The sequence below is a fragment of the Cornus florida genome, unplaced genomic scaffold (genome assembly GCF_030987335.1).
Source record: "Cornus florida cultivar Cherokee Brave unplaced genomic scaffold, ASM3098733v1 CherokeeBrave_3.0.0_Hap2_Chr04, whole genome shotgun sequence".
Lineage (NCBI taxonomy): Eukaryota > Viridiplantae > Streptophyta > Magnoliopsida > Cornales > Cornaceae > Cornus > Cornus florida.
The window spans coordinates 96,134,642-96,162,186 of NW_026775574.1; the positions used below are offsets into that span (position 1 = coordinate 96,134,642).

The window sequence follows — 27,545 nt, forward strand, 5'->3', positions numbered from 1 at the left end:
AATTGTCTCACACTTTCAGAATCTGTTTGGTACAAGCCCTCCAACTATCCACACTCAAGCTGAACTCTCAAGAGTCATCACCAAGGCAGTACCCTCACATTTTCACCAGATATTGGATTTTATCCCATTTCCACATGAGATACAATCTTGCATGTTATCTCTAAATAAGGACAAAGCTCCAGGCCCTGATGACTACAATGCCATGTTCTTCCACCAAGCATGGAGCATTGTAGGTAATTTAACAATTAAGGCCATCTCTGAGTTTTTCAGGAATGGTAAGCTGCTAGGTGAAGCTAACTCTACATACATTTCCCTTGTCCCAAAGTGTCAAAACCCCTCCACCATTAATGATTACAGACCTATCTCATGCTGCAACACCATCTACAAATGTATCTCAAAGCTTTTAGCTAATAAGTTACAACTGGTTCTCCCTCACATCATTGATCACACCCAAACAGCCTTTGTTCAAGGCAGGAAGATTACTGACTCAGTATTACTCACTCATGAGCTATTGAGAGGTTATCACAGAGACATTCCCCCCCCCAAGGTGTGCTATTAAGATTGATCTTAAGAAGGCTTTCGACTCAGTTAAATGGGAGTTTACACTGGACTGTCTTTCCCATCTCAACTTCCCTCCAAGATTCATCAAGCTAATCCAAGCATGCATCACATCCCCATCCTTCACTGTTGCTATTAATGGAGAATTCAAGGGGTTTTTCACAGGGAAAAGAGGCTTAAGACAAGGTGATCCTATTTCCCCATTCCTATTCGTCATTATCATGGATATTTTTACTTCAACTGTTAAGAATATTATCTCCAGAACCCCTAGATTCAGATACCATTGGAGGTGCAAAGAGCTGGGTATCACCCATCTCTCATTTGCAGATGATCTTTTTCTCTTTTGCCATGGTGACATTACATCTGTATCCATCCTAAAATCAGCCTTGGACCACTTCTGCACCATGTCAGGACTCTCCATCAACTTGTCCAAAAGCTCAATATTCCTCTCAGGGGTAGACCCCTCTACTGAAGCAACTATTTCAAACCTACTAGGAATTAATAAAGGTTATCTCCCTATTAGACACTTGGGGGTTCCTCTAATCTCAACTTGTTTAAGGGCAGCTGACTGTAGGCCTCTAATTGAAAGGATCACCCACATGATAACTCATTGGACCTCAAGGTCACTATCCTATGCATGTAGGCTACAATTGATTAAATCTGTCCTAGTCTCCACCCAAGTCTACTGGTCAAGTATATTCATCCTTCCTAAAGGGGTTTTTGATGAGATCAATAGAATACTCATGGCATTCCTTTGGTCTGGCATTGAAATGAAGTCCACAAATGCCAAGATTGCTTGGATGGATATTTGTAAACCTAAGGAGGCAGGAGGTTTGGGTATCCCTAACTTGGTTATTTCAAACCAAGCTGCAATTATTAGATATATATGGGATCTAACAGACAATTCAGATAGAGTTTGGATTAAATGGTGTAAGACTTACCTCATCAAAGGCAAGAACTTGTGGGCTTTAGAAATTCCTCAATCCTGTTCCTGGAGTTGGAGGAAACTCCTTCAACAGAGGCACTATGCAAGAAACTTCATTAAACACCAAGTTGGAAATGGCATGTCTACTTGTTTCTGGTACGATAATTGGCTTCTTGCTGGACCATTGAGCACTCGATTCCCTTCCCAAATCCTCACTGCAGCAGGTCTAGACCTTTCAACCACAGTAAGCCACTTCATTTCTGGTGGAACTTGGAATTTCCCTGCATCAATCTCTTCGGCAATCCCAGAACTCCTTGTACTTGGAGCTCCAAATAATTCAGGGAATGACAAATTGATTTGGGCAGCCTCACCATCTGGAAGTTTCAGCCACAAGCATACTGCAGCTCTCTTATCACCTTCTTCTCCATCGGTTTCATGGTTCAACTTGGTTTGGAGATCTCCAGCAATCCCACGAATGAAATTCATTATGTGGCTAGCTATTCAAGGTCGCCTCCCTACTTTGGATAGAAGATCAATGGCCAGATTTGACAATGTATGTGCTCTGTGTAATGTCAACCCAGAATCTCATTCTCATTTGTTCTTCTCATGCGAGTATACTTCCCCAATTTGGACTTTCTTCAAGGCGAAATGCAAGATTTCTATTACAGCTTTGACATGACCGGAAATTGCTTCAGTCTTCAGCATCCAGTGGTCTTCTCCATCACCATGGAACCTACTTAGAAAGCTCTGCCTCGCGGCTTTGGTATATCACATTTGGGAGGAGAGAAATGCCCGTATCTTCCTTGGATCAAAGCTATCACAGAATTCAATTCGGGCAAGGATTTCCCACACCATCACCTCTATCATGAAATTAGGGATCTTCAGGGATTCCATTGCTGCGCATCACATTCTCAAGGACTAGGATCTTTCACCGTTTTGTTGCCGGCCGCCGCCGCGTCCACCTGATTGAAGACTTGAAGCCATTGAGCTTCAATCGCTGCAAAAGCCAGTCACCGGATTTGTATCAGATCCACCATTAACGGCTAATTAGCCGTTATTTGATGGTCTGTTGTTGATTTCTTTGGGCCTAGGCCTTGTATCTGTTGAGCTTTTGGGCTTTGGTTTCCATCATGTATGGGTTGTTTGGGCCAAAGGCCTCACATGTATAGCTCCTTTAATTATTATATATTAGCTTCATTTTCCGAAAAAAAAAAAACAATGATGGCTAAAATGTGCCTATTATGTTGTATGGACGCAAATCACCTGCTGTGTAATTCCCATATTTCTTACAGTGAGTGATAAGTGGTCTTGATTTGGTCACGTTTTACTCCATTTAATAGGTATCAAAACTATGTTTGGCAATTGCACCACTTTTTGTAAGTAACATTTCACCACCATTTATAAGTACCATTTATAAGTAATATCATAAAAGTCTAAAAGTAATATCACATAATCTAAAAAGTAACATCACCACCATTTATAAGTAACATTACAGAAGTCTAAAATTAATTTTTAGACTATGTGATATTAATTTTAGACTTCTGTGATATTATTTATAAATAGTTATAAATGGTGGTGATGTTACTTTTTAGACTATGTGATATTATTTTTAGACTTCTGTGGTGTTACTTATAAATTGTGGTGAAATGTAAAAATATATATATCTAAATATGTAACACCCAATTCAGCAAATTCAAGTTTTGGCCTAAATTTTAGACACCCAATTGAAAAAATCGATCTAATTGTGCAATTTTAACACTGGACATTATTTTGAGCACTCAACTAAGAAAATTCACCTCCATTTATAAGTAACATCACAGAAATTTAAAAGTAATATCACATAGTCTAAAAAGTAATATCACCACATTTTGAGGGTGAAGATACTTATAACTGGTGGTGATGTTACTTTTTAGATTATGTGATATTATTTTTAGATTTTTGTGATGTTACTTATAAATGATGGTGAAATGTTACTTATAAATAGTAGTGTAATTGCCAAACACATTCTTACTGTCTATTAAGTGGAGTAAAATGTGGTCAAACCAAGACCACTTACTGCTCACTGCAAGAAACAATATGGGAATCGCACAGCAGATGATTTGCGCCGTGTATTGTATATGTGTGTGTGATTTGGAGAGTTTGAAACAAAGAAAATGAAAGGTGGTCACTGGTGATGACGGTGACAGACCAACAATGATTGCTAACATGGGCTTTGTGCTAAGGGTTAATTGCCCTATAAAGTCACCCACATATATATATATATATATATATATATATATATATATATATATATATATAAAACACCATACAAAGTTAAGAACCAAACTTAGAACCACCCAAATACAAAGATTGAAAAAAATAAAAAAAAATAAAAAATAAAACCCAATAGCCTCGTAGGTTAGATTTAGAATATATAATCAAACCTGTGACACAAATTCTATATAATTCACTAAGAAAAAGGATAATTAGACTAAGTTTCAAATAATTTATATAAACAATTCTAAAATAGATGTTATAGGGGCAAAGTACACACATAACCTCTTAGGTTTTTAATTTGTACACGTGGATAAAAGATGGCCAAAATATAACAGAGAGACCCAAATTAAGCCAAAATATAACAGAGACCCAAATTAACTGTGGTTAGTGGATTAATATGAATTTACATTTTTGTTCTTAGAGTTAAACTATTTATTTAATGATAAATTTTAATTTTTTTTTGGTATATTATTAAAGTTACGATTTTGCCCTGGGTTGAGTGAATCAGTCGCGTTTAAGGGCAACGACTTCTTCACGGCCGAGTCAACTAAGCTCTCCACTAGCGTCCTCACTACCTCTCTCACCGGCAAGATCGCCGGATCTGTCTCACCGGTGCACAGCCACAGTTCATCCACAACCACCGGTCAAGCTCGCCATCGCTCTCATCTGAGCCGCTGCTAGTCATCCACGGCCAAACCAGCTCATCGCCCAGATCTGATGCCGGACAACCTCCTCGTCGACGACAAAAGCGATTTGAAGGTTGCGAATTTCTGACTCAGTGATGGGGTGGTGGCTGGTTCATTTGGGGGTGATTGTTGACGGTGGTGGTGACTGGTGGGTTGAAATTGGTTGTAGGGGTGGTTGTGGATGGTGGTGGTGGGTTGAATTTGGTTATAGGTGTGATGGGTATGTGTATAAGAAAGGGGATAAAGCCTAATTTGGGGGTGGTTGGGCTCCTGGCAATTAGGGTTTGGTTGGGTGAGGACAACGATGATGGGATTGTAGGCATCGCCGGGAGAGAGGATGAAGACGCCGCCGCTGTTCTTCCTCCAGACGAGAGAGATGAGTTGAGATGGGCAAAAATGAAACTTTTTAATTTACAGTATTTTTTATTTTTTTCATTAAAAAAAAATATTTTAATTTTAAGATCAGAATTGTAAACTTATATTATTTTTTGTCATTAAATGATCAATATAAACCTTCTTATAATATTGCTATAACTTCTGTCATGCGGAATATAAAAATCACGTGGTTAGTTTGTGTAATTTGTCCATGTTATATTTAAATTTTTCTGTGTCAAATGTTTTGACTGGGAAGGCTGGTCACTTATCGAGGTCTATGCATGAAGATGCAAGAAATTCGTTCCCCTCTTTCTCTCTCTAGAATTCTTACACCTCAACCCAAAAAGATCCCCTTCCTTTCCATTCCTTATCCTATTTATAGATATTTACAAGATATTTACAAGATATTTACTGATTGCTGGATCTGGGCCTATTCCTCCATAAGCCCTGGTCACCTTTGATGGGCTTACTCGCGTTCGGCCCATATGGCAGTGTCTTTATATGGGCCGACCCAGCTGTACGAACTGAATGTAGTGTTTGCGAGTCGGATCCGGCCCATGTCGTCCGGGGCCTCCTCAACTGCCCCCATAATTGCCCCTTATTTAATAAGGGGTAATTATTGATGGCGTCTCATCATGATGTTGACGGCTCGAGATAACCACGTGGGGGAGCGGACGGTCAGATCCAGAATCAATGCTCCGGGGCTCGAGGAATTTCTCGCCTTCCCGACGCTTCGGCCCTCGGGCCCCCTCGCCTTTATAATGCTCTAGAATTCCACTTCACTTCCCTTTACCGTCTCCATCATCAGTCAAGTCTCTCTCTTTCTAGAACAGTGCTAAGCTTTTTCTGGTGAAATCCTTCAAGAGTCATTCTTCCAGCGATCTTGCAGTCCTCCGAGGTTAGTTTCGTTCTTTTTTACTTTCGGCAGGCTTCCATTTACCCCCTTTTAGATTCTTCTAGCACTTCCACCATGGTTGTAGATCTGGATGTTCTTCGTATGAGACTTAGACTTCCTGACAACATCGAAGTTAGGGTTTGCCCCCAAGACGTTAACATTATGACCGGCGCCGGCCTCCTGCCCGGCGAAGTCTTATTCACGAACCTTCAATTGAATGTTGTTAGGTTCCCTCTGCACCCTTTCTTTAGTTATGTCTTCAATAGATTGGGGATATCCCCTCTGCAGGTCAACCCCAACTTCTTTAGAATCATATCTGTTATGCTCTTGTTGATGCGTGACAGAAATCTGGACCTCGACCTCATAGACCTCCTTCTGTGCTATAAGGTCAGTAAGATCCGTACTAACGAACCCTTCTACCACCTCTACCCGTTCGAGAAGATGTCCATATGTACGGACACAATAAAATCTGAGAAGGGTTGGAGGGATAGCATCGTGGGCATTAGTGGGGCTTGGTCTTCGCCGGCTGCAGAGGATTACCCAATCCCGAGCGCCTTTGGTGTCTGTTCTGTCTCCTCCTATAAGAAATTCAAATCTCATAAACATGACTGCCCCTGCGAAACATGCGTTCCTCGTTTTTGCACTTTCTTATGCCGTTCCTTGGGAATACCTTGTGATGACTTGAGCTATAGTGTTTGCAGGGATAGGAGTAACTACTTGAAGAAATACGTTCTGAACGATATTCCTTCCTGCTCAGATCTCCTCACTTCAGACAACCTCTTAGCGCTCTCTTCACTCGGCTACAACATGAGCAGACTTCAGATTCCTTCTTTTGGCAGGAAGAAAAATACTCCCCCAGCCACTCCTGCTGCTGGGGCGACCTCCTCTCCAGCGTCAGCTTCTTCCTCAGCCACCATATCTGACACTGTCCCGAGCGCAGTGGCTATTAACCCTATTGCCAGCGCCCCTGCTGCCAACCAGAACGCGTCCCCCCCAGCTACCATAGCTCCTGCTGCTGCGGGGGGCGGTCGGGACAAAGAACGAGGCAAAAGGCCTCATCTTGACAGTGAAGTCGATCCTGAGGAGGAGCCTCTCATTAGAAGGACCCGGGTCTCCGGGCCGGGTGCTCTCTTGCACCGAGCGATCAGAGCTCCTGCTCCCTCTGGGCCTGCTGCAGCTGGTGGCTCTGCTTCTGCTTCAGGCCCCCCTTCTATCCCCACCTTACCGCCATGGGCCCCTCGGTACACCCGAACGGATGGGACGTTCGTGAAACCGAACGAGACCATGCTGAAGGATGGCCAGACCGCTATGGCCTACTACAGGAGCATGTGGACTCCGAAGGACCTTGAGGCGGCAAAGGGCCTTTCCCAGAAGGATGTGTTCAGCCGCTTTCCCCAATCTGCTATGGAGGTGACTTTTTATTTTCTAACTCATGAATTCTCTCATATTATTTGGTCTTGCCTTCGCCCGACCTGACTATTGGCTTAACCGTTTTTAGTGTGCACCTATGCAGACATTGTTCGGAATGATGGCCATGCAGAAGCAGGTGGAGATGGGAACGCCAGGGCCCGTAAGTTTTCTGACAGCCTGGAGGTGGCTAATAAAGAAAACGACCTCCTCGCCATGAAGAATACCGAGGTACTGGTTCGGCTTGACAAAACTGAGCAAGAGAGAGATGTCCTGAAGAAGGAGAATGATTCCCTTCAGGATGAGAAGGACGCCCTCCAGCTTGAGAAGAGCGTCTGGCAGACTGAGCGGGAATCAATTAGAGAAGAGAAGGCAGAACTCCAGCGCCTTCTAGCTGATGAACAGTCTGCTCGGATGGCTTTTGAAAAAAGAGCTCTGGACGAGCGTACCGCTCTGATCGACGCGATCAGCAGAGTGGGTGGTGGGATGCTGGCCCTTCACGCTCGGTTCTCAAGGGTCGGTGCTCTTAGGTATGCTCAAGGATTCCGGGAAGGTTTCGCCGACCGGGTTCCGGATGAGGGACAGACCAGCTCCACTCCGGATGAGGTAGACAAGGATCTGGGGATCGAACCTCTGGGGGTCTATGTCGACCCAGAACCCACCGAAGCGGAGCGCATATTCGATGAGTGCCAGGACATTGCTTCCTCAAGGATCATCACAGCTCCTCCTACCGCTCTGCCACTGACCGCTCCTCAATCGTCAACCGTGGTTCCTTCCATAGCCACTGCTGACGCTGAACCCCAGCCGAACGATTCAGTCATTCACCTTGATTCCCCACCTCATGAAGGTGAGACGGCTGATGGGGCCGAGGAGGCGAGTCGGCACGACCAGGATGCTGTTGGTACTGAGGCGTCTAGCTAGGGCTCCTTTGAATTCTTCCATTCCATATCTTTTTGTAATGATGGACATCTCTCTTTTGTAAACTCAATGCTCAATATTAATGAAACGACAGAACTCTTTTTTCCCTATGTGTTGTGCTCTATTCAACTTATCTTCAATACATACATATCTTTTCTCTCTTTTTCTTTTATATTAGCTTTGCCGTGTGTTTGTTTATGGCAAGTGCCTGGCGCTCGGCTAGAATGCCACTTGCCACTTGGCTTTAAATTTTTAGCAAGTGTCTGGCGTTCGGCTCATGGTGCCAGCTGCCACTTATCTTGCTTAAGTGCCTGGCGCTCGGCTAGAATGCCACTTGCCACTTGGCTTTAAGTTTTTAGCAAGTGTCTGGCGTTCGGCTTATAGTGCCAGCTGCCACTTATCTTGTTTAAGTGCCTGGCGCTCGGCTAGAATGCCACTTGCCACTTGGCTTTAAGTTTTTAGCAAGTGTCTGGCGTTCGGCTTATAGTGCCAGCTGCCACTTATCTTGCTTAAGTGCCTGGCGCTCGGCTAGAATGCCACTTGCCACTTGGCTTTAAATTTTTAGCAAGTGTCTGGCGTTTGGCTTATAGTGTCAGCTGCCACTTATCTTGCTTAAGTGCCTGGCGCTCGGCTAGAATGCCACTTGCCACTTGGCTTTAAGTTTTTAGCAAGTGTCTGACGTTCGGCTTATAGTGCCAGCTGCCACTTATCTTGCTTAAGTGCCTGGCGCTCGGCTAGAATGCCACTTGCCACTTGGCTTTAAATTTTTAGCAAGTGTCTGGCGTTCGGCTTATAGTGCCAGCTGCCACTTATCTTGCTTAAGTGCCTGGCGCTCGGCTAGAATGCCACTTGCCACTTGGCTTTAAGTTTTTATAGTAGACCGTTGGAAAAGAAAGTTCTTTTTTGTAAATTTCAGTAACTTGCTCATTCATACGTATTTGATTGACAACAAACAACATCCAACTAAAGCCGGAACTTAGCTTTTATTGGTAGTACCTCTTCAGAGACGTGGCATTCCAGGGCTTGCTGACCAACCTTCCCGCCATGGTTTCCAACGTATATGCCCCCTTGCCAATGACTTCTGCAATTCTGTATGGGCCTTCCCAGGGTGGCATCATTTTTTTGACCATCCCCACCTTTCTTTTCAGAGCCAGATCGCCAAGGGCAAAATCCCTGTGTTTTACTCTCTTGTTGTGACTATTCGCCAGCACTTGCTGATACGATGCTAGCCTTATAGCCGCTGCGTCCCTCCTTTCGTCTATCATATCGAGGTTCAATCTTAACATCTTGTCGTTCTGATCTCGACTCCATGCTAAGCTTCTGATAGTGGGGACTAAATGCTCAACCGGTATAACTGCCTCGGTACCATACGCCATTACGAACGGGCTCTCCCCAGTCGGCCGCCTTGGGGTGGTTCTGTAAGCCCATAAAACGTTCGGGAGTTCGTCCAACCACTTCCCCTTATGATCTTCCAGCTTCTTCTTAATGCAGGCGAAAATGGTTCTGTTTGTGATTTCTGCTTGTCCGTTGGCCTGAGGATGACTTACTGCAGCCAACTTCTGGTTGATTCCATACTCCTCCAGCAGCTTTCTTACTTGCCTGCTGTCGAGGTTTGTGCCATTGTCCATGACTATTGATCTGGGAACACCGAAACGGCAGATAATATTGTTCCAAATAAATCGTCTCACATGAGTCTGAGTCACGCTAGGATATGGTTCTGCTTCCACCCATTTAGTGAAGTAATCCGTGGCCAGTAACACATACTTGTTCTGAGCTCTTGCAGTTGGCAGAGGACCGACCACATCCATCCCCCATTGCGCGAAAGGCCATGGCGAGGCCATTACGTGCAATTCCTCAGGTGGTTGGTGGATCAATGGTCCATATCGTTGGCATTTATCGCACCTTCGAGAGAACGCCTCCGCATCTCTTGACATGTTTGGCCAGAAATACCCTTGTGTCATTGCTTTATGCGCTAACGATCGCCCCCCAGAATGATTGCCACACACACCCTCATGAATAGCTCGCAATACCTGCAGCGACTCCGCGGGGGTGACACATTTCAAGTATGGGCCAGAGTAGGACCTTCTGTACAGCTGGTTCCGCACGATGGCGTACTTTGCAGCACTCTTTTTGAGTCTCCTAGCTTCATCCCTTTGCATAGGCAAAACGCCATCTCGAATATAGGTAATGATGGGGTCAATCCAACTCGGTTCATACGGTATGACGTTGACTTGCCAAGGGTCAGAGTCCAACGGTTCTTCGAAAATAGATGGCTGGGTCACTATTCCTACTAGAATCACCCTCGCCAATGTTTCACCGCAACTCGAAGCACTGCATGCTAAACGGTCTGCATCTGCATTCTGTTCCCTCGGCAGCTGTATGAATTCAATCTTTGCAAAGTCCTTGGCTTTATGCAGAACGGCAGAACGATATGCCCCCATCGTGTCATCCTTGGTCGCGTACTCACCATTTACCTGCCGAACAATCAGCTGCGAGTCACTATACACTGTCAAACTTTTGATCTGTAGCTCTCTGGCCAACTTTAATCCATTTAGCAACGCCTCGTATTCCGCTTCATTATTGGTGGCTCGGAACTCAAGTCTGAGTGCTTGGCTCAAGGAAGTACCCTCTGGGGTTTGCAGTTTAATCCCAATCCCAGCCCCCATCTGGTTAGAGGAGCCATCCACAAAAAGTTTCCAAGAGCCGCATCTAAGGTCTTCTTCCGTATCTTCGGCGTCACATTCTAGTAGGAAATCGGCTACCGCTTGCCCCTTAACAGCTGTTCTCGGCTCATACGTTATGTCAAATGAACTCAACTCTATGGCCCACTTTGTCATTCTGCCCGAGAGCTCTGGCTTGTGCATAAGCGTTCTGATTGGGAAAGTTGTTAGAACAGCTATGGGGTGGGATTCGAAATAATGCCTCAACTTTCTTTTTACATTTACAAGTGCAAGTACCACCCGTTCGGCCTTTGAGTATCTTTTTTCTACCTCCGTCAGTGTTTTGCTTACATAAAATACCGGGTATTGCACCCCTTCCTTGCAACGAATCAGAACGGCACTCGTCGCGACACCAGATACTCCAAGATATAGAAATAACTTTTCTTCCGAATCTGGGGCTGACAGGACTGGTGGATTCTGCATATATTCCTTCAAATGAGTCAATGCTTGTCATTGCTCATCCCCCCAGACCTGCCTTCCATGGCTCCGAATCGTGTCAAAGAATGGTTTGCAGTGATCTGACAATTTTGAAATAAATCGACTTAATGCAGCTATTCGTCCTGTGAGGGCTTGCACCTCTCTGATCGTCTTTGGCTCGGCATTCTTAATCAAAGCCTCTGCTTGAGCGGGGCTAACTTCGATGCCTCTGCGGTTGACCACGTGTCCCAGGAACTGTCCGGAACTCACACCGAACGAGCACTTGGTTGGATTGAACCTCATCCCATATCGCTTTAGTACATCAAATACATCTTGCAGATGTTTCAGATGATCATCCTTCTTCCTACTCTTTACCACCATATCATCAATATAGGCTTCCACAATCTTACCCATTTGATTCTTAAAAACTTTGCTAACAAGTCTTTGATAAGTTGCTCCCGCATTCTTTAGTCCGAAAGGCATAACTTTGTAGCAGTATGTTCCTCGCTCGGTGACAAAAGAAGTTTTTTCTTCATCTGCGGGGTCCATAGGAATCTGATTATAACCTGAATAAGCGTCCAGAAAGGTTAAACGCTCATACCCAGTGGTGGCATCCACCATTTGATCAATCTTAGGCAACGGGAAGCTGTCCTTCGGACAGGCTTTGTTCAAATTGGTGAAATCAATGCATACTCGCCATTTCCCATTCTTCTTCTGCACAACAACGACGTTGGACAACCACTCAGGGTAGTGCACCTCTCTGATAAATCCCGCATCAAGCAGCCTATCGACTTCTTCCGCTATGATCTGATTACGTTCTGGAGCAAATCTTCGCTGCTTCTGTTTCACTGGTTTGAAATTGGGATTGACATTCAGGGAATGACAGGATACGGAGGGGCTAATTCCAGGCATGTCTAGGTGACTCCATGCAAATACGTCGGCATTGTGGGACAAGAAATCCACTAGCTCTTGCTGCTCTTCTCTGGTCAGTCTTATACCTACTCTGGTAGTTCGTTCTGGCCTGGACTGATCGATCTGCACATCCAGAAGGGGCTCCTCGGTCAAGTCGACTGACTCCTCCACCCTATTCTGCTCGAGCGGAGGTTCCTGTAATTGCTATCTGGGGCTTACCGAACGGACGGGCGCCTTTCCTTTCCCAGCATGCTTTAGTGTGACGGAATAACACTCTTTGGCTGCGACCTGATCCCCCCGAATGTCTATCACTTTATCTCCATCGGGTCCGAGGCACCTCATGACCTGATGCAGAGTTGAGGGTACACCTCGGATTCTGTGAATCCATCCTCTTCCCATCAGGAGATTATACGAGGGGTGAATTTCCACAACTACAAAAGTTTCCATAAGAGCTCGTTATGCAGCTTGAACTTCCACTTCCACCATCCCGACGGGCTCCACCCTCTTCCCATCGAACCCTAACAAGGGATTTCCAGTGGGCTTGAGCCTCTCTGGTTTAATCTCGAGCCTGTCAAATGTGTCCCTCGGCATGACATTCGCACTGCTCCCAGGATCGATCAGAACTCTGCGCACCAAGCAATCTGCCACTGTCAAACTGACTAGCAACGGGTCGTTATGAGGCAGTTGAACACGCTGCAGGTCTGTCCAGTCGAACTTTATCTGCATCGACGGGCTCTGCTGGTGTAGAGTATTCACACTGCCGACCCTTTTCTTCATCTGCGCCTGCCGCAGGCACACTCGGAGCAGCTCATCTGACTCTTCACTAGGCTCGGGTCGACCATGGATAGCATTGATTATACGAACTGGTTGTGAATTGTGGGTGCTTTGTTTATGACTCCTTTTTATTTGTTCCACCGGTCAATTCTGCTCCATCGCCGAACCTTGAACATAACTCGCGAACTCCCCTCTAGCTATCAACATCTCCACTTGCCTCCTCAGGTTCCTGCATTCGTTAGTCTGATGACCGAAATCAGAATGAAAAGCACAATGTTTAGTTTGATCCCTCTGTTCGAGGGGTTGCCTAATTGGCAGTGGTGGATGAAACTTATCTTTGTTCTCCTGATACAGCCTCGCCAGAGTGACCTTCAGCGGAGTAATCAGCTCTTCCTCCCTGGACCTTTTTTCTGCCTTCCAAGAGGTCTGACGTTGCGGCTGAGCCTGCTTCTGCCTGATCTTTGCCTTGGACTTTTCCTCGGTCGACACAAGCGACGTTGTCCGAGCATTAGCTGCCTCCTCTTTTTCTAGGCGCACAAAGCCATCGGCTCTTTCATTGAGTTCATCCATAGTAGTCGGCGTGTTCACTACCAGACTGGTGTGAAACGGAGTTCCGCGTGTCATGGCTAACTTGAAGGCTTGAACTGCCGTAGAACGGTGGCATTCGATCACCATACTCTTAGTGAGATTGAACCTGGTAAGAAAGGCCTGGAGACGTTCATCCTTGTGCTGCCTCATCGTGAATAGGCTCGAGATGTCCTTCGGCGGGCGTTTGTTCCCATAGTACTGGCTTATGAACCGATCGCACAGGTTTCTGAAACTACCAATGGAGCTCCTAGACAAGTTTTTGAACCAGCTGAGCGCCGGTCCGGCTAGGCTTGTAGGGAAACATTTGCACATTAAAGAGTCGTTTTCCGTATTCAGGGCCATTTTCAACTGGATATGATACACATGATCGATCGGATCGGTCGTTCCGTCGAACAGAATAAAGACTGGCATAGCAAACTTCCTTGGATGCGGGGCATTCAAGATCTCGTCGGTGAATGGTGAATCCCCCGTCCGAGCTGCGGATCGGAGAGCTTCATTCTCTCTCTGGAGTCCAGCGGTAGCTCTGTGAGTTACGGTTCTGCCCTCCGAACCGTGATGAGTGATAGTAACCATGGAGGGCCGGTAAGACGGATCGAACGACCGTTCCTCTATGAACTCTCTTTGCCAAGGCGACGCTACTCGACGGCGATCAACCTCCATCACTTCCTCTCGGTCGAACCTTTCCCGCTGCGGATCAACGTGAGTCGATCCTTCGTGATCTTCAACTCGACGAACATTTGGCGGCAAATTGTCCATCATCCTTTCATCACGGTGGTGAGCTGACTGATTGTTCTCGTCCTGTTCGCCTTGATGCGCGATATTAGATTGAACACGTCCTTCTCCGACCGGAAGTGGATGCGAAACCGCAGGTATTTGCCGATGTTGCATTCCAGCTTTCAATTCTGCATTCTCTTTTTTGAGAGCTTCAATCAAGTTCATCAACTCCTCAAGCTTTGTTTGCTGGACAGCCTCCATCGGATTGGAGCTTTCACCTATCATTATTCCCGAACGGAGTAAAGGCATTAATCTCAAGTTCGCGAGTAGATCCGAGCTTCGTGAGTAGGAATTTTTAGATCTGGCTTCTAATTCTCCGAATTATGCTCACTGTTTACGAGATCTGAATTGTCTGAACTCTAAATCCGTCAGATCCTGCCACAATCGAACAACTCGTTGTTGCGTAGATCTGAAGTCACTCCTGCCAAAGCTTCAAGAATTGTAATTCCTCCAGAGTAGGTCACAATCGCTCAGATCTGGATCCAAATCCCAAAGATCGAGTCTCCATCAACCGAATTGGTTTGAATCCATTCGATATTCCTCATTGATCAACCAAACTTCCATGCGTTTCCCACAGACGGCGCCAATTGAAGATGCAAGAAATTCGTTCCCCTCTTTCTCTCTTTAGAATTCTTACACCTCAACCCAAAAAGATCCCTTTCCTTTCCATTCCTTATTCTATTTATAGATATTTACAAGATATTGACAAGATATTTACTGATTGCTGGATCTGGGCCTATTCCTCCATAAGCCCTGGTCACCTTTGATGGGCTTACTCGCGTTCGGCCCATATGGCAGTGTCTTTATATGGGCCGACCCAGCTGTACGAACTGAATGTAGTGTTTGCGAGTCGGATCCGGCCCATGTCGTCCGGGGCCTCCTCAATGCAATTAATGCCATGCAAGTGACCACTGTAGTCCACAATCAAGAAACAACAAGCGGCTGGGAGGTTCAGTGGATTAATACTGGCGCGACACGTAGAAGAATTGTTGATGCTGATATGATTAACTAATAAATTTTTTTTCCTTTTTTTTCCTGTAAATAATACAAAATTTCATTCAATTGGATTAATCTCTCGTTTAAATAAAAGCAAAAAAATTATATATTTATATATTAAATTCAACTGTATGTACTTTTTTTTTTTTTTTTGGGAATTTTAAGCACCTATCATAAATAAAGAAATAATTACAAGTGTGGGCCAAAAGGCCAGACAGCCCTTTTGGGGAAAACAAAGCCCATCAAGGACCCATAAACAAGACCAAAAACAGACCCATTACCATGACGGGGTAAGTGCAAGAAACACCGTAAAGTATACATTTCATAGCACTTTTATCCTTTAATTAAAAAGGTGATCAAAAAACACCCCTATTCTTTTCAATTTGTGCAAAAACATACCTCACTTAATATAATATATTTTACCCTTTTATACTTCCAAAAATGCCCCTTCTCTCATTTTCTCTTTTCTCTTTTAACCCTTTTTCTTTCTCCAAAGAGCTGTGGACAGAGACCGATGAGAACAGAGTATAGTTCAGCGGGTTGACAAGGCGGCCAAGCAAGGAACCGGTGAGAGGTGCAACGAGCTTTGTGCTCGGCTATGAGTTCGGCAGACCTGTGCGACGAGGATGAAGATGATGGCAGCAACGAGGATCTAAGGCGGCGGACAGCGAGGGTAGGGATTCCAGTGAGGTGCTGAACCGGCAAGAAAGAAATGTCCATGAGTTGAGACGATGAGGTTCCACAATGGCGTTGGGCTCTTGGCGAGAACTGAAATTTCCGGCCTAATGCGGGAATAATAAGTGGTGGAGCAAGAACGGAAGCTTGAAGCCGTGCTGAACACAGTGACTATTTTACGATGGCGGCGCTGAAACTTTGGTCCATAACCAGAATAAAATTAACATCTTAGCAAATGCTTAAAAGTGTATACTAAACATTCCTCTGCCAAACTATCTGAAATTTCAAACTGAATCCGTAATTTTACTATAATGATATAAGGCAGCGACGCGAATTTCAGGTATTAATTAACCAACCTTGCAGGTTTAAAAGAGTCAAAATTTTGTTATTCAGTTGGCTTGGTCACTTTTTCCTTTCCATAGATATGCTGAAGTTCACTGGTTGCAGCTTGATACGATTCTGAGAAGAGCAAAAGATGAAAAATTTGTGTAAGAAAAAAATAGAGAAATATGCTTTTATCCTATATGCATTTAGAAAATGGTCACAGCACTGATTTCTCAAGCTTGTTTTAAAGAGGTTACTTCAAATCAATTGAAAAAAAAAAAAAAAATCACGTTTCCAAATACGAAAATTCTTCTCATGGATAGGAGATCCAGTCACATTCCGAATCGCTTCAAACAACATATCTCTAGGTGTGGCCCTCAGCTCTTGGACAACAGCATGGATGGTCTTTCCATTAAAAAAGTATATGTGATCATTTGGATGTTTGGTCTTGTAACCAGCATGATGCTCAAAGTCAAAAGCATTGAGAATCTGAATAAAGCAATTCAAATGATCAATTAGTTTTAAAACTCATACTAAATGTTCCTCGGTGAACTTACTCCAGCATCGCATCAAGCTTTCGGAAATTTCAGCGCCGCCATCGCAAAATGGAGATTGACTTGGGTAGGTAAGGGCATGGGTCCTGAATTGGGTTGTCAACTTCTCTTCCTCCGGTGAACTAAGCGTGGTGTACCCATTTTAGTCATTTCACAAAATATTATATATATATATATATATATATATATAATATATAATTAAATGTGTAGCTAAGGGCATTTTAGTCATAAATGTGTGAGTATGACCTATTTGCACAAATGTCATAGTTTAGGGGTATTTTTGGCACGTGAGGGGTGCAATATGCACTGTAAGTATACTATAGGGGTGTTTTTTGCACATCACCCTTACCATGACTAGTGTACCGTTACATTAATTAAGCAAGCAAATAACCATAATTAACGGAATGAAACTGCTATTAATGCAGGATCTGCCAAACAATCCTGTGAACTGGGGCAAGAAATCCTATGAGTGAGCCGGCGATTTTCAACTGTATGTTGCTACTGTGAGGAGAGTACCGATCAGTCTCCGAGTAGTGGGAGATGTTTAATACACTGCACCTCTCTTCGGAGACAAATCTCTGGCATCTGTATGGACTCTGCCCCCAACATTGGACTCTTCATATATATATATATATATATATATATAAATATATATGTATGTATGTATGTATGTATACTATATATATATAAAGAAAAATTACATATAAATGGAATTAAAGTTTCATATTTACTTAGAGACTGAGTCAAAGTTCCATATTTCTCTAAAATGGATTGCTGAGGTGGCACATGGTTTTTTACTGTTTAGAAAATTGTGGTGCCTAAAATACCCTTCCCTAATAAAAAAGTAGTACCTTCAGTTCAAAAAAGTAGTACCTTCAGTTCAAAAAAGTAATACCTTCAGTTCAAAAAAGTAGTACCTTCGAAGAAAAAGTAGTACCTTCGCGGGTGTTTAAAAAATATGGTACCTGGATACCAAAAAGTAATACCTTCAGTTCAAAAAAGTAGTACCTTCGAAGAAAAAGTAGTACCTTCGCGGAAGGGTATTTTAGGCACCACAATTTCTAAACAGTAAAAAACCATGTGCCACCTCAGCAATCCATTTTAGAGAAATATGGAACTTTGACTCAGCCTCTAAGTAAATATGGAACTTTGACTCCATTTATATGTAATTTTCCCTATATATAATAAGAGTGTTGCTATTCAGCCCGACTACTATTCAACCGACACATACTAACTGTCATACGTGGCAGTCCAACGTGTCAAATTTTTTTTTTTTTGAACCCGATGCCTTTTCTCTCTCCCTCTTCACTTTCTCTCTCTAACCATCGAACCCATCTTTCCGACAGAAAAACAAGCAAGCAAAGAATCAGTTGGGTGCTTCTTGTTGACGAGTTATTCCGGGAACCATCTTTCCGGCTAATCCAAAGAGCTCAATCTGTAATCCAGATCTTCCAGTCTTTATTGCCGTGGTCCACCAATCACAGAGCTACATTAGTAAGCGCCGTTTAGACAGTGCCAAACACGCCACATATCGCTGATGCTACACGCAACCATTCACCGGCAACTGTAACTTACGTTAAGTCCACACGTCTCATGTGACGTCAGTCTCTGACGTCCGGTGCTTGTCGACCGAGCGGCCACCGACCTACCAGTCAACTTCAGTGGTGTGGGTCCAGGTGCCGCAACTCTCCGTCTGCCGTCTTAGATGAAATTAAGGTCATCAAAGACGCTGAACTAGCCGGAAATGGCTCTTTTGGCATTTTCATCGACCGTCCCATGAATCGGATTCTGGTTTCCACCGCTGACGTCCGGGAATATTCACCGATGTCCTCCACCGCGGCTCAGATCCTTGTTTGTCGCCACTTCACCTCCGACCTTGCCCACTATTCTGTTGTCCGTGGTCGCCGTTCAGAGTTCAGTTCTGCTTTGTTAGACAGTGGAGACCATCCGTCGATTCTACGCAGAGAGATGAGAGGATTGAAAGAGATAAATGAGAGAGTAAAGTTGAGACGAAGAAAGGGGAAGAAGATGTGCGCCAGTTGGACCAATCTAGCATTGACACGTAGTGTCGGTTTATTTTTCCGGGTGAATAGTAGTTATCAAAAATATCATTTTTCATACAATAATAAGGTAAGGGTAAAGTGAAAAAAAACCCCTAAATTATGTTTGAATTTGCAAATAACTCTCCTGAACTATATTTTGTGCATAAAATCCTCTAAACTATCACAATTTGGTGGAACATACTCCAATGTCACTTCTTATTTTATTACAATTAATATATTTTTCTTATCTAAATAAATTATGAAAAAAAAATTATACTAATTTGATGACATATTGTCCATTAATTTTGCATAACTTAACCTTTAATTTATTGAATTAATTATTTAAATAAAAAATTTTAGCAAAATTTTTTTTAAAAAAAAATTAATTAATTTTTACATTTTTAATGAATATATTACATGAAAATATGTATTTTTTTAAAAGTATGTAGTTAATTTTTCATCAATATATTGTATGAAAAAGAAAACAAAATTTTACCATAAAGATGTTTAAATTGGTTATAATAAGTTTTATTACAAATAATAAAGTTTTAATAATAAGTTAATCAATTTAAAAACTGGTAGTTACAAATCTATTTATCTTTTTTTTCTTCATATTTATGATAATTGTTAGTATAATAAAATTAAGGTAAATAATATAATTAATATTTACATAAGAGAAAGATAATAAAAATTATTTAATAAGAAATGAAAATTTTAATGAGAAAGGGGAAAATAGTCTTTTGTGATGGGTTTGACCTTAATTGTAACAAATTAATAGTTCATGGGGGCAATTTTTAGTTTAGGGGGTTATTTGCAAAAGGACAATATTTTTTCACTTTACCTTAACAATAAACATATATGTGTGTGTGTGTGTGTGTGTGTGTGTGTGTGTAGGGTAAAATGCAAGAAACCCACTTAACTATATTAAGGTTTTGTAAGAAACCCTCTTGAACTACAAGAAACTTCCCTGAACTATTATTTCGTTGCATTTTACCCCACCAGGTCACCGAAAAAGGTAAAAGACCATTTCGCCCTTAATATAAAACTACGCCAATTTGAAGACTTGTCATCTTTAAGTTGCTGATATGGCAAGAAAATCTCACCAACTAATGGGAGAGCGACAACACATCGAAGAGATAAGGGACTGTTATCTCGTTTCCTACATCACACAGCCAACCCCACCTCATTCGCGCCACATACACAGAGGTGCTCACCTATGGTCTCCCCTTATTTGCAAACCTAATTGAGGTGGCAAATTGTAATTTTTGCCAACAATAGGAAACCGATAAGTATCAAAACCTTATCTTTTGAACTAACACAGATATCATATAGCCCAATAAGATCTTGTTGTCATTATCGAGTCTATCTGGTACTTCAGTGACAATCGCTCCATGCTTGTCAACAACTGAATCTTCTGGGTTGGTCACGCTACCACGATCAACACCAATGACCCGAGTCTATTGGAACTCGTCTACTCGCTCAGAATAAACCAGATTATCGATGACCAGGCGTACCACTACACGTTTTAGGAGGACGACGATAAGGGCAATACTAGAATTTTACTCATGAAGGACCTGATTTGTAATGACCAAAACCCGTGGGTTCAGATAGCTAATAGGGTCCTAACCCGACCCGGGAACATCTAAGGGTAAAATGGTCATCTTGACTAATACAGTGTACTAAAGGTCATAATAATGCTATAATGGTCATTACTAATCAAATTGATTCACTTACGGATGAAAGAATCGATTCCGTCCTCGAATCGGTCCACTTAGGGTTATAAGGGCTAATTGGACCTTTTGGACCATGCAACGCGTTGTGGACCATATAACTGTCATCTAGGTTATATCTAGTCACTTAGATTCATTTTTGAATGGAAGAAAACAACTTGGTTCTAGGTCACCCATTTTAGGGCTAAAAAGGGAAAAAATGTCATTCCGGGCTATTCCGCTCGCATTCTAGTGGGGCCATAGTGATCCACGCCTCCTAAATATCCTGTGGGACCCATACGTTGAAGCTCAGGGCCAACGAAAAACCTTAAAAAAAATAGTACCTAATTCTAATTCGGAGCGCTCCGTCGATGTCCACAGAGTACTCGGAGGGTGCCACAAACATCCCAACGCACGCCCCAAACGTTCCATGGGCATCCTTGGAGCACTCCATAGGCACCCTGAGGGCGCTTGGTGTAATACCCCTAGTTTTCAAAAAGATAAAATGGGAATGGGAATTTAGTTTTCAATTTTGATTTGTATTTCATTTTTTTTTTTAATTTAATAATTGGACTTATTTGTTATTTGTTTAGCTTAATTGTTTTATTTGCCTAATTGATTTATTACTATTTGTGTGTATTTAATTTAATTGTTGAATTGAGATTGTTTTAGTTTAATTATTTGATGATAAATGACGTGCATTTTGTATGACTTATTTTGGTTAGTTGTCTACATTAATTGTTTTTTTTGGTCTTGTATTTAATATAGGATTAGGGTTTTATTTTTATATGGTTTGAACGCCAACTTAGGTTAGGTTTTAATTAAACCTGGGACGGCTATATATATATTCTTATAAGTCTGCTAGGGTTGAGACAAATCCTTTTTCACGTAAAAGTGTATTGAGAGGGAAAATAGAGAGGGTTGGAAGGAAAAACACAGAGTGAAAACTGGGCGAATCAATTAAGCTTTCAACTATGGGCTGAGGGTGTACCACAGAGGAAGGAAGAGGTTGAGGGTGAGATAGAACTGGAACCGTAGGAGAGTTGCAGTTGCAGGTAGCCTACAGTTCATTGAAGAATTTAGCAACGGTGTTGAAAGGCTTCAAACCGAAACCTAAAGGCAAGTTTCAGTCTATCTCTTTCCTGTAAACTTGTGTTCTATGCATTCTAAATAGACTCCAGGATGTTAATTAAACATTAAAAATGGATGTGTTATGCATAATTAAATCAAACTGTAATCCGTTGTTTGTTTTCGTTTAAACTGTAACTGGTTTGGTCTTAAAACTGTTCCGAGTGTGTTAAGTTTTTGATAATCAATTCATAAGGGTTTTAAAGAGTTTCTAGGACTGATTGGATTTAAAGTAGATCCTAAGAAGTTTTAAAACAATTCGGACAGAGACTTGGAATTTTGCCGGTTTTAAATAACTGAAATTGGTTCACGCATAAACTATTTTGGTTATGTATTGAACTTCTGTAATTTAATTCCTAATGGAATGTGAGGAGTTTCTAGGACTGTTTAGATTTAAATTAGACCCTAAGGATGTTAAAAGTGTTGGGACAGGGACTGGAAGCTTCGCCGGAAGCGCAGAAGGCAACCGGACGAAGCAGGGAAGACGCATGGAGTAGAGACGGCTCTCAGGGGGGGAGAGCAGGCTCCCTAAGTGAGGGAGCCGGCTCCCATTAAAGTAGAGTTGGCTCTCCATGAGGGAGAGCCGGCTCTGGAAGATAAAGAGCCGGCTCCCATGGGGGGGGGGGGGGGGGGGAGCCGGCTCCCTTGAACAAATACCCCTTCGGGGGTATTTTCGGTATTTATTTTGACCTTGGGGACTTAAACAGAGTTTCTGGAAAATAAAGGGGGTTCTAAATACTTAAAAATTTACCTATTGGAACCTTTAAACAGTTGGTTTACGCTAGGGTTTAATTCTAAGGGGCATCATGAACATAAACATTAGTAATATGTATGCTGTCCGGAAGAAAGAAAGGGAGACGGAAATGCTAGTTGTTTCCACAAATTCAATGAACTGATATAACAGATATTGTTGGGATTTTATAGCAATGATGTCTAGGATATATATGAGTCTCAAGAGGGTTGGTTGGGTTGTGGTTGTGGTTGACATGTAATTTTAAATATATATAGTTGCATGCTGTAAGGAGTGGAGGAAGTTCTAACTACTGGGTTATTTTCACCAGTTAAATGGGCTAGTATATTGCACCATTGGGGACTTATATGAGGTACAGTTTGACTTCTCTGTGTTATACTATATCAAGCACAGGTTTTAAGTTGGAGGATTAAAAGGACGTCATATGATGCAAACATAAATTTTATGCCGTCAGGGGGTTAAGGAGGTTTGCATTACTAATAATTGTTTTAATGATTTAAATGAACTAGTATGAGGGTATGGTTTGGGTTGAATGGTATATTGTGCTCAGTTCATAAGTCTGATAATCATTATACCCTGCTATGGTTGTTAATTGATGAACTGATTTAGTTTTTGTTTTGTCAATTGGATGGATGTGGATAATTTAAATTGTTTAACAGTACTATAACAATTTAACAGGAGTTTTATGATTATAATCATATACTGGACGCATAATAGGATCTTAATAATACCTGTTTTCTATTATGCTGGTTCATGGATATACTTGATGTTCTAATGAATGTGCATCACTGGTGGATCATTTGCATTATATGTATCGGTATGAGACGATGACATATCAGGGATGGATTAGATCAAAAAGCTAAGTCCTACCCCTTTATACATATGGAATGGATTAACTAAAACAGTTAAATCCTACATGGATGCATGTCCTGTCAACTAAAACAGTTGAACGACATAACAGATGTTTGTTTTATCTTTCTGCATTAGGAAGGAATTTATATATATATTTATGGTACCGTGATACGAGCTTGAGTCTCTTGATCACGGTTAGGGTGCATATATTGCAAAGGTTGGGTAGCTAGATATAGCTAATGTTCCCTGGTCGGTCTAGGTACTTGGCCGTTGAAAAGCGTGTTTTATATGTCACCTTCTACCCAGGCTGAACTATGTTATAGGCTAGTGAGCATCCTATAGTGTGTATATATATATATGGACTATTGTAGATATTGCCGAGCTATCAAGGATGTATCTGCGTATCGGGTTTATGTACGAATTGCAGTAGATTGGAACTTGCATGTGGGCCCGACCCACTTCTATTTTTCAGGTATTCGCCAGTACCAGGCTTAGAGTTTGATCGTGTTGATGCAGATACAGACACTCACTCTTCCGGTTACATAGGATTTCCTTTCTATTTTGATTTTGGATTTTAATTCTGTAAATTTATATAAAGTTTTCGAATTAGGGGTCCACTAGGTGGATTCCCGAGTTGTACGGATTTAAATTATATTAATTTATTATTTAAGGTTCGAGGATTTTCATTTTAGTTTCTTTCAGCGCATTATTATTTTATTCTTAATTCAGTTTTATTCTTGCTTGGTTACATATTAATTGTCTGATATCCCTCGGATCTGTGCTCGGACTTGATCACCCGTGGCTCTAGAATCGAGGGGTATCACACTTGGGGTTTGTCTTGGGCACCACGGCGCATGCGCCGAGAGCTCGCAGCCGAGCAAAGAACCCTCAGATAAGCCCAGTAATGGGCTTTTCTCCCCTTTTTTCCCTCGTTCGTGATCCCGAACACCCTCGTGGTAATTTTTGACCTCCTTGCCCCTGTCCCAACTCATAAGCATGCATAAATGTGAAAAGTGAAATTCTAAAATACATTTTTGAATCACTTTTCATTTACAAATCTTAATGTACATACATACCCCAAATGAATCAAAAGTAGTTCAAAAGATTTTAAATATAGGTTTAGACCCCCACAGTTATAATTACAATGACTTACAACAATTTACATCAACTAGGCATTTATCACAAAAATATCAAACGATGCTCCCGTTAACCCTAACTATGTTTATGAGGGTCTGTCACCAACCATAATTTGTCATAACTTGAAAATATTAAAGAAAGGGGTGAGCACGGAGGCTCAGTAGGGATACCTAAGGCACCAACTTTGGACTCCCTTGAGCCACACATTACATATAAGGGATAAAAGAAAATCGGGATCAAAGTTGGGGTTATCATAGCGTTTAATTCACGAATCAATCTCAACACTAGTATTTAAACATTTCAATGCAAATTTGCATATAATACAACGCAATACCCTATAATTTTCTAACGTTGGTCTCAACCGACCCTTACTTGGCCTCCACCGGCCCTAAACTTGGTCTCTACCGACCCCTAACTCACATTTGAAAACCGCTAACCAACTTTACCGAGGTGAGATTAATAACTATCATTGGTTCCAAATCTAGCTACCATTTGAGGCCTAGTATCAACTTTTTCACGTCTTAAACCGGCATACGCTCCTTCTAGGTTGAATTAGCACCAGACTCATGAAATGCGGTTCCTTTTTATAAAATCTTTTCAAAACCCTTTTTTATGCAACAATGGCATGAATATAACATTTTTTTTTTGAATTCAAATCCATTCATGGAATTCCCATTAATGTGATCATAAGCATAACATTTTCAATTAAATCAAGCACAACATGGCACTTTGTTGTAACCACTTATAAGCATGCTAATCATAGAATCTCATGTCATCACAAATCATACTAGGATTCATACATTAAGCACCTTTGCACCAAAATCATGTAATACATATACTTAGCATGAGATCAAACACATATATGTCCACACATTAGCATGCTTCCACACTTTAACAAATTACTATCATGTCAATTTGCACTTTAACATTCAAGAATGAAGTTAATAGGAAATAATACATGGGTACTCAATAAAAGGCAAAGTTTGATGCATTAGGAATGCACATGAAATGTCTACAATGTCCTCCAATGAAAAAGACAAAACCGGGAGAAGTTCCTGAGCCCGAAAATCGTCCCAACTTCCGAAAAATTCTAAAATGAATCCCGTCGTTACCTCTAATTCATTTGCAATAATTTAAAAATGTATTTCTAAGACCCTCGGTTCAAGAAAATTACCTAAACAACCCCTGAGCCCACGTGGCATGCAAAACGAGGCACACAAAATAAAAAAATCTATAAAAATCCGAGACATTACATGATCAGAGTCGCCGGTGTGAACTTAGGTTGGCGCATCAAGATTCTATCACCACGAGTTTTGCTGTTAAGTCAGCTCGTTCACTTTCTGTACTCGAAGATGGTGCTTATGTAGACTCGGGGTGAGCCAAAGTTGAAGCTAGTGGTTTTAGATTTTACAACGGCGTTTGAGCAGTTCGCTGTTCACATGGGCAGGAAGACTGATTGAGCATCTGAGCCAATTCTGCGACTGGGTGACGAGTTGATCGAGTTGGCTCAGATAAGTCTCCACCAATTCGGGAACATGTCGAATAGAGATGATTCGGGCAGAGCTTTGATTTCTTAAATTTTAAAACAGAGAGACGGTGAATACACCTGACAAACTGAGACCAGGGAGGACCTCGGTGAGGGTCTGGCTATGAACGAAGTTGTCGTTCAGTGATGATGGTGGATTTGTAGGGTTCGATTCGGTTTGAGAGTAGTTTAAGGCTTGATTGGTTGGCGTTATGGCAACGGTGATGGTTGTGGCTTAGGTGGTTCAATATAAATTATTTGAATTTTCAAAAAATTGTGGATTAATTGGTTTGGCTATGCTGGTGGTAACGTTGGGTTTGTAGATTCGATTGGGTTACTATTTAAGAGAAATTGGTTGGATTTGTTCAAGTTATGGTGGCAGTGATTGCAGTAGCTGGGGTGTTTTAGTATGAATTGTTTGAATTGATTCAGTTTGGAAACTGTTTGAGAAATGTTTGTGGCTAGATTGGTTACGTTATTACGGCGGTGATGGCAGTGGCTAGACTGGTTCAATCTTAATTATTTAAATTTTAAAAAATTTATGATTCAATTATTTTGGGGATGATGGTGGTGGCAGTGGATTACTTCGGCGATGATAGTGGTGGTTTGGGTTAAACGGCTTTCGGTATGGAAGATTTTTTTAGAGCTTGTCGGTGAAATTAGATCCACGAACGCAGCTGTTGAAGATGTTAAACAATATCTGTGTGTGTGTGTGTGTTTAGCTTAGCAGGTGTCACATGGTTCGGCAGGTTACTAAATCAAATAAGGGTTAAGTGCAGAAAACCCCCCTGAAATATAGGTTTTGTGCACAAATGGTTCCTATTTTTTAAAAATATGCATTTCAGTTCATAAAATTTTAAAAATGTGCAAATAAATCCATCTCACAACTTTTTGGTCAAAATTGACATAAAATAAATTTTAAGCCCCTAATTTACCCTTCTCTTCCTATTCTTTCATTTTCTAAGGGACTCCTGGCCACATCACTGCCACCATAGACATACTGCACAACTCTACAGCACCTAAACCACCATCACCACCACCCCCACACCCAAAGCCACCACCCCCACCCCCACCCCCACCCCCACACCGAATGCAGTAAAAACAAGTAACAGTGAGCTTCACGCGCGACGAGAGCAGAGCTTGAGAATAAAAGGTGAGGCAAACAAGGCTTATGCCTGGTTGATTAAAATCATCTATACGGTGCGGGTCACCATGGACGAAGAAGATACTAACAAAGTGTTGATAATCGCGCCAAGATAGTTGTCCAAGTGGTGCCACCACTGAAAATGGGCACACCTGGTTGTTGATAATGGCGCCACGGCATCTATCCAAGTGGCGCCACCACTGAAAATGGGCACACCTGGCCAATACTTATTTGGCACGCCTTCCCCCCCGAGGGGACTAAGTATCCTCGAGCTACTTGTCCCGTGACTGGACTTGTTGAACGAGGAGGGGGTCGCTACCTTTCTTCTCCTGAAGATGCGCCTCGCTCCAGTCGGATGGGCCCATCATTTCTGCTTGTTTGTGGTCGCTTCCTGCTGGAGCCTTTTTCTTCTCGAGCCCCCCTCCTTTGGATAGAAGGACCTTGAAATGAGAGTCAGAATGCGGCCTCGAGAGGTCGAGAAGGCAGAACCTCAGATGAGGCCC

General features: G+C 42.3%; 1 protein-coding gene across 1 annotated transcript; it reads left to right on the top strand.

Moving 5' to 3' along the window:
- The first annotated feature begins 151 nt into the window (after positions 1–151).
- Positions 152–25,833, top strand: LOC132305432 (uncharacterized). The gene is made up of 7 exons (XM_059803074.1): positions 152–518; positions 589–2,036; positions 4,217–4,364; positions 4,595–4,841; positions 16,299–16,364; positions 18,431–18,752; positions 25,741–25,833. Exons 1-7 carry the CDS (start codon positions 152–154, stop codon positions 25,831–25,833), a joined length of 2,691 nt encoding a protein of 896 aa, XP_059659057.1.
- The last annotated feature ends 1,712 nt before the right edge of the window (positions 25,834–27,545 follow it).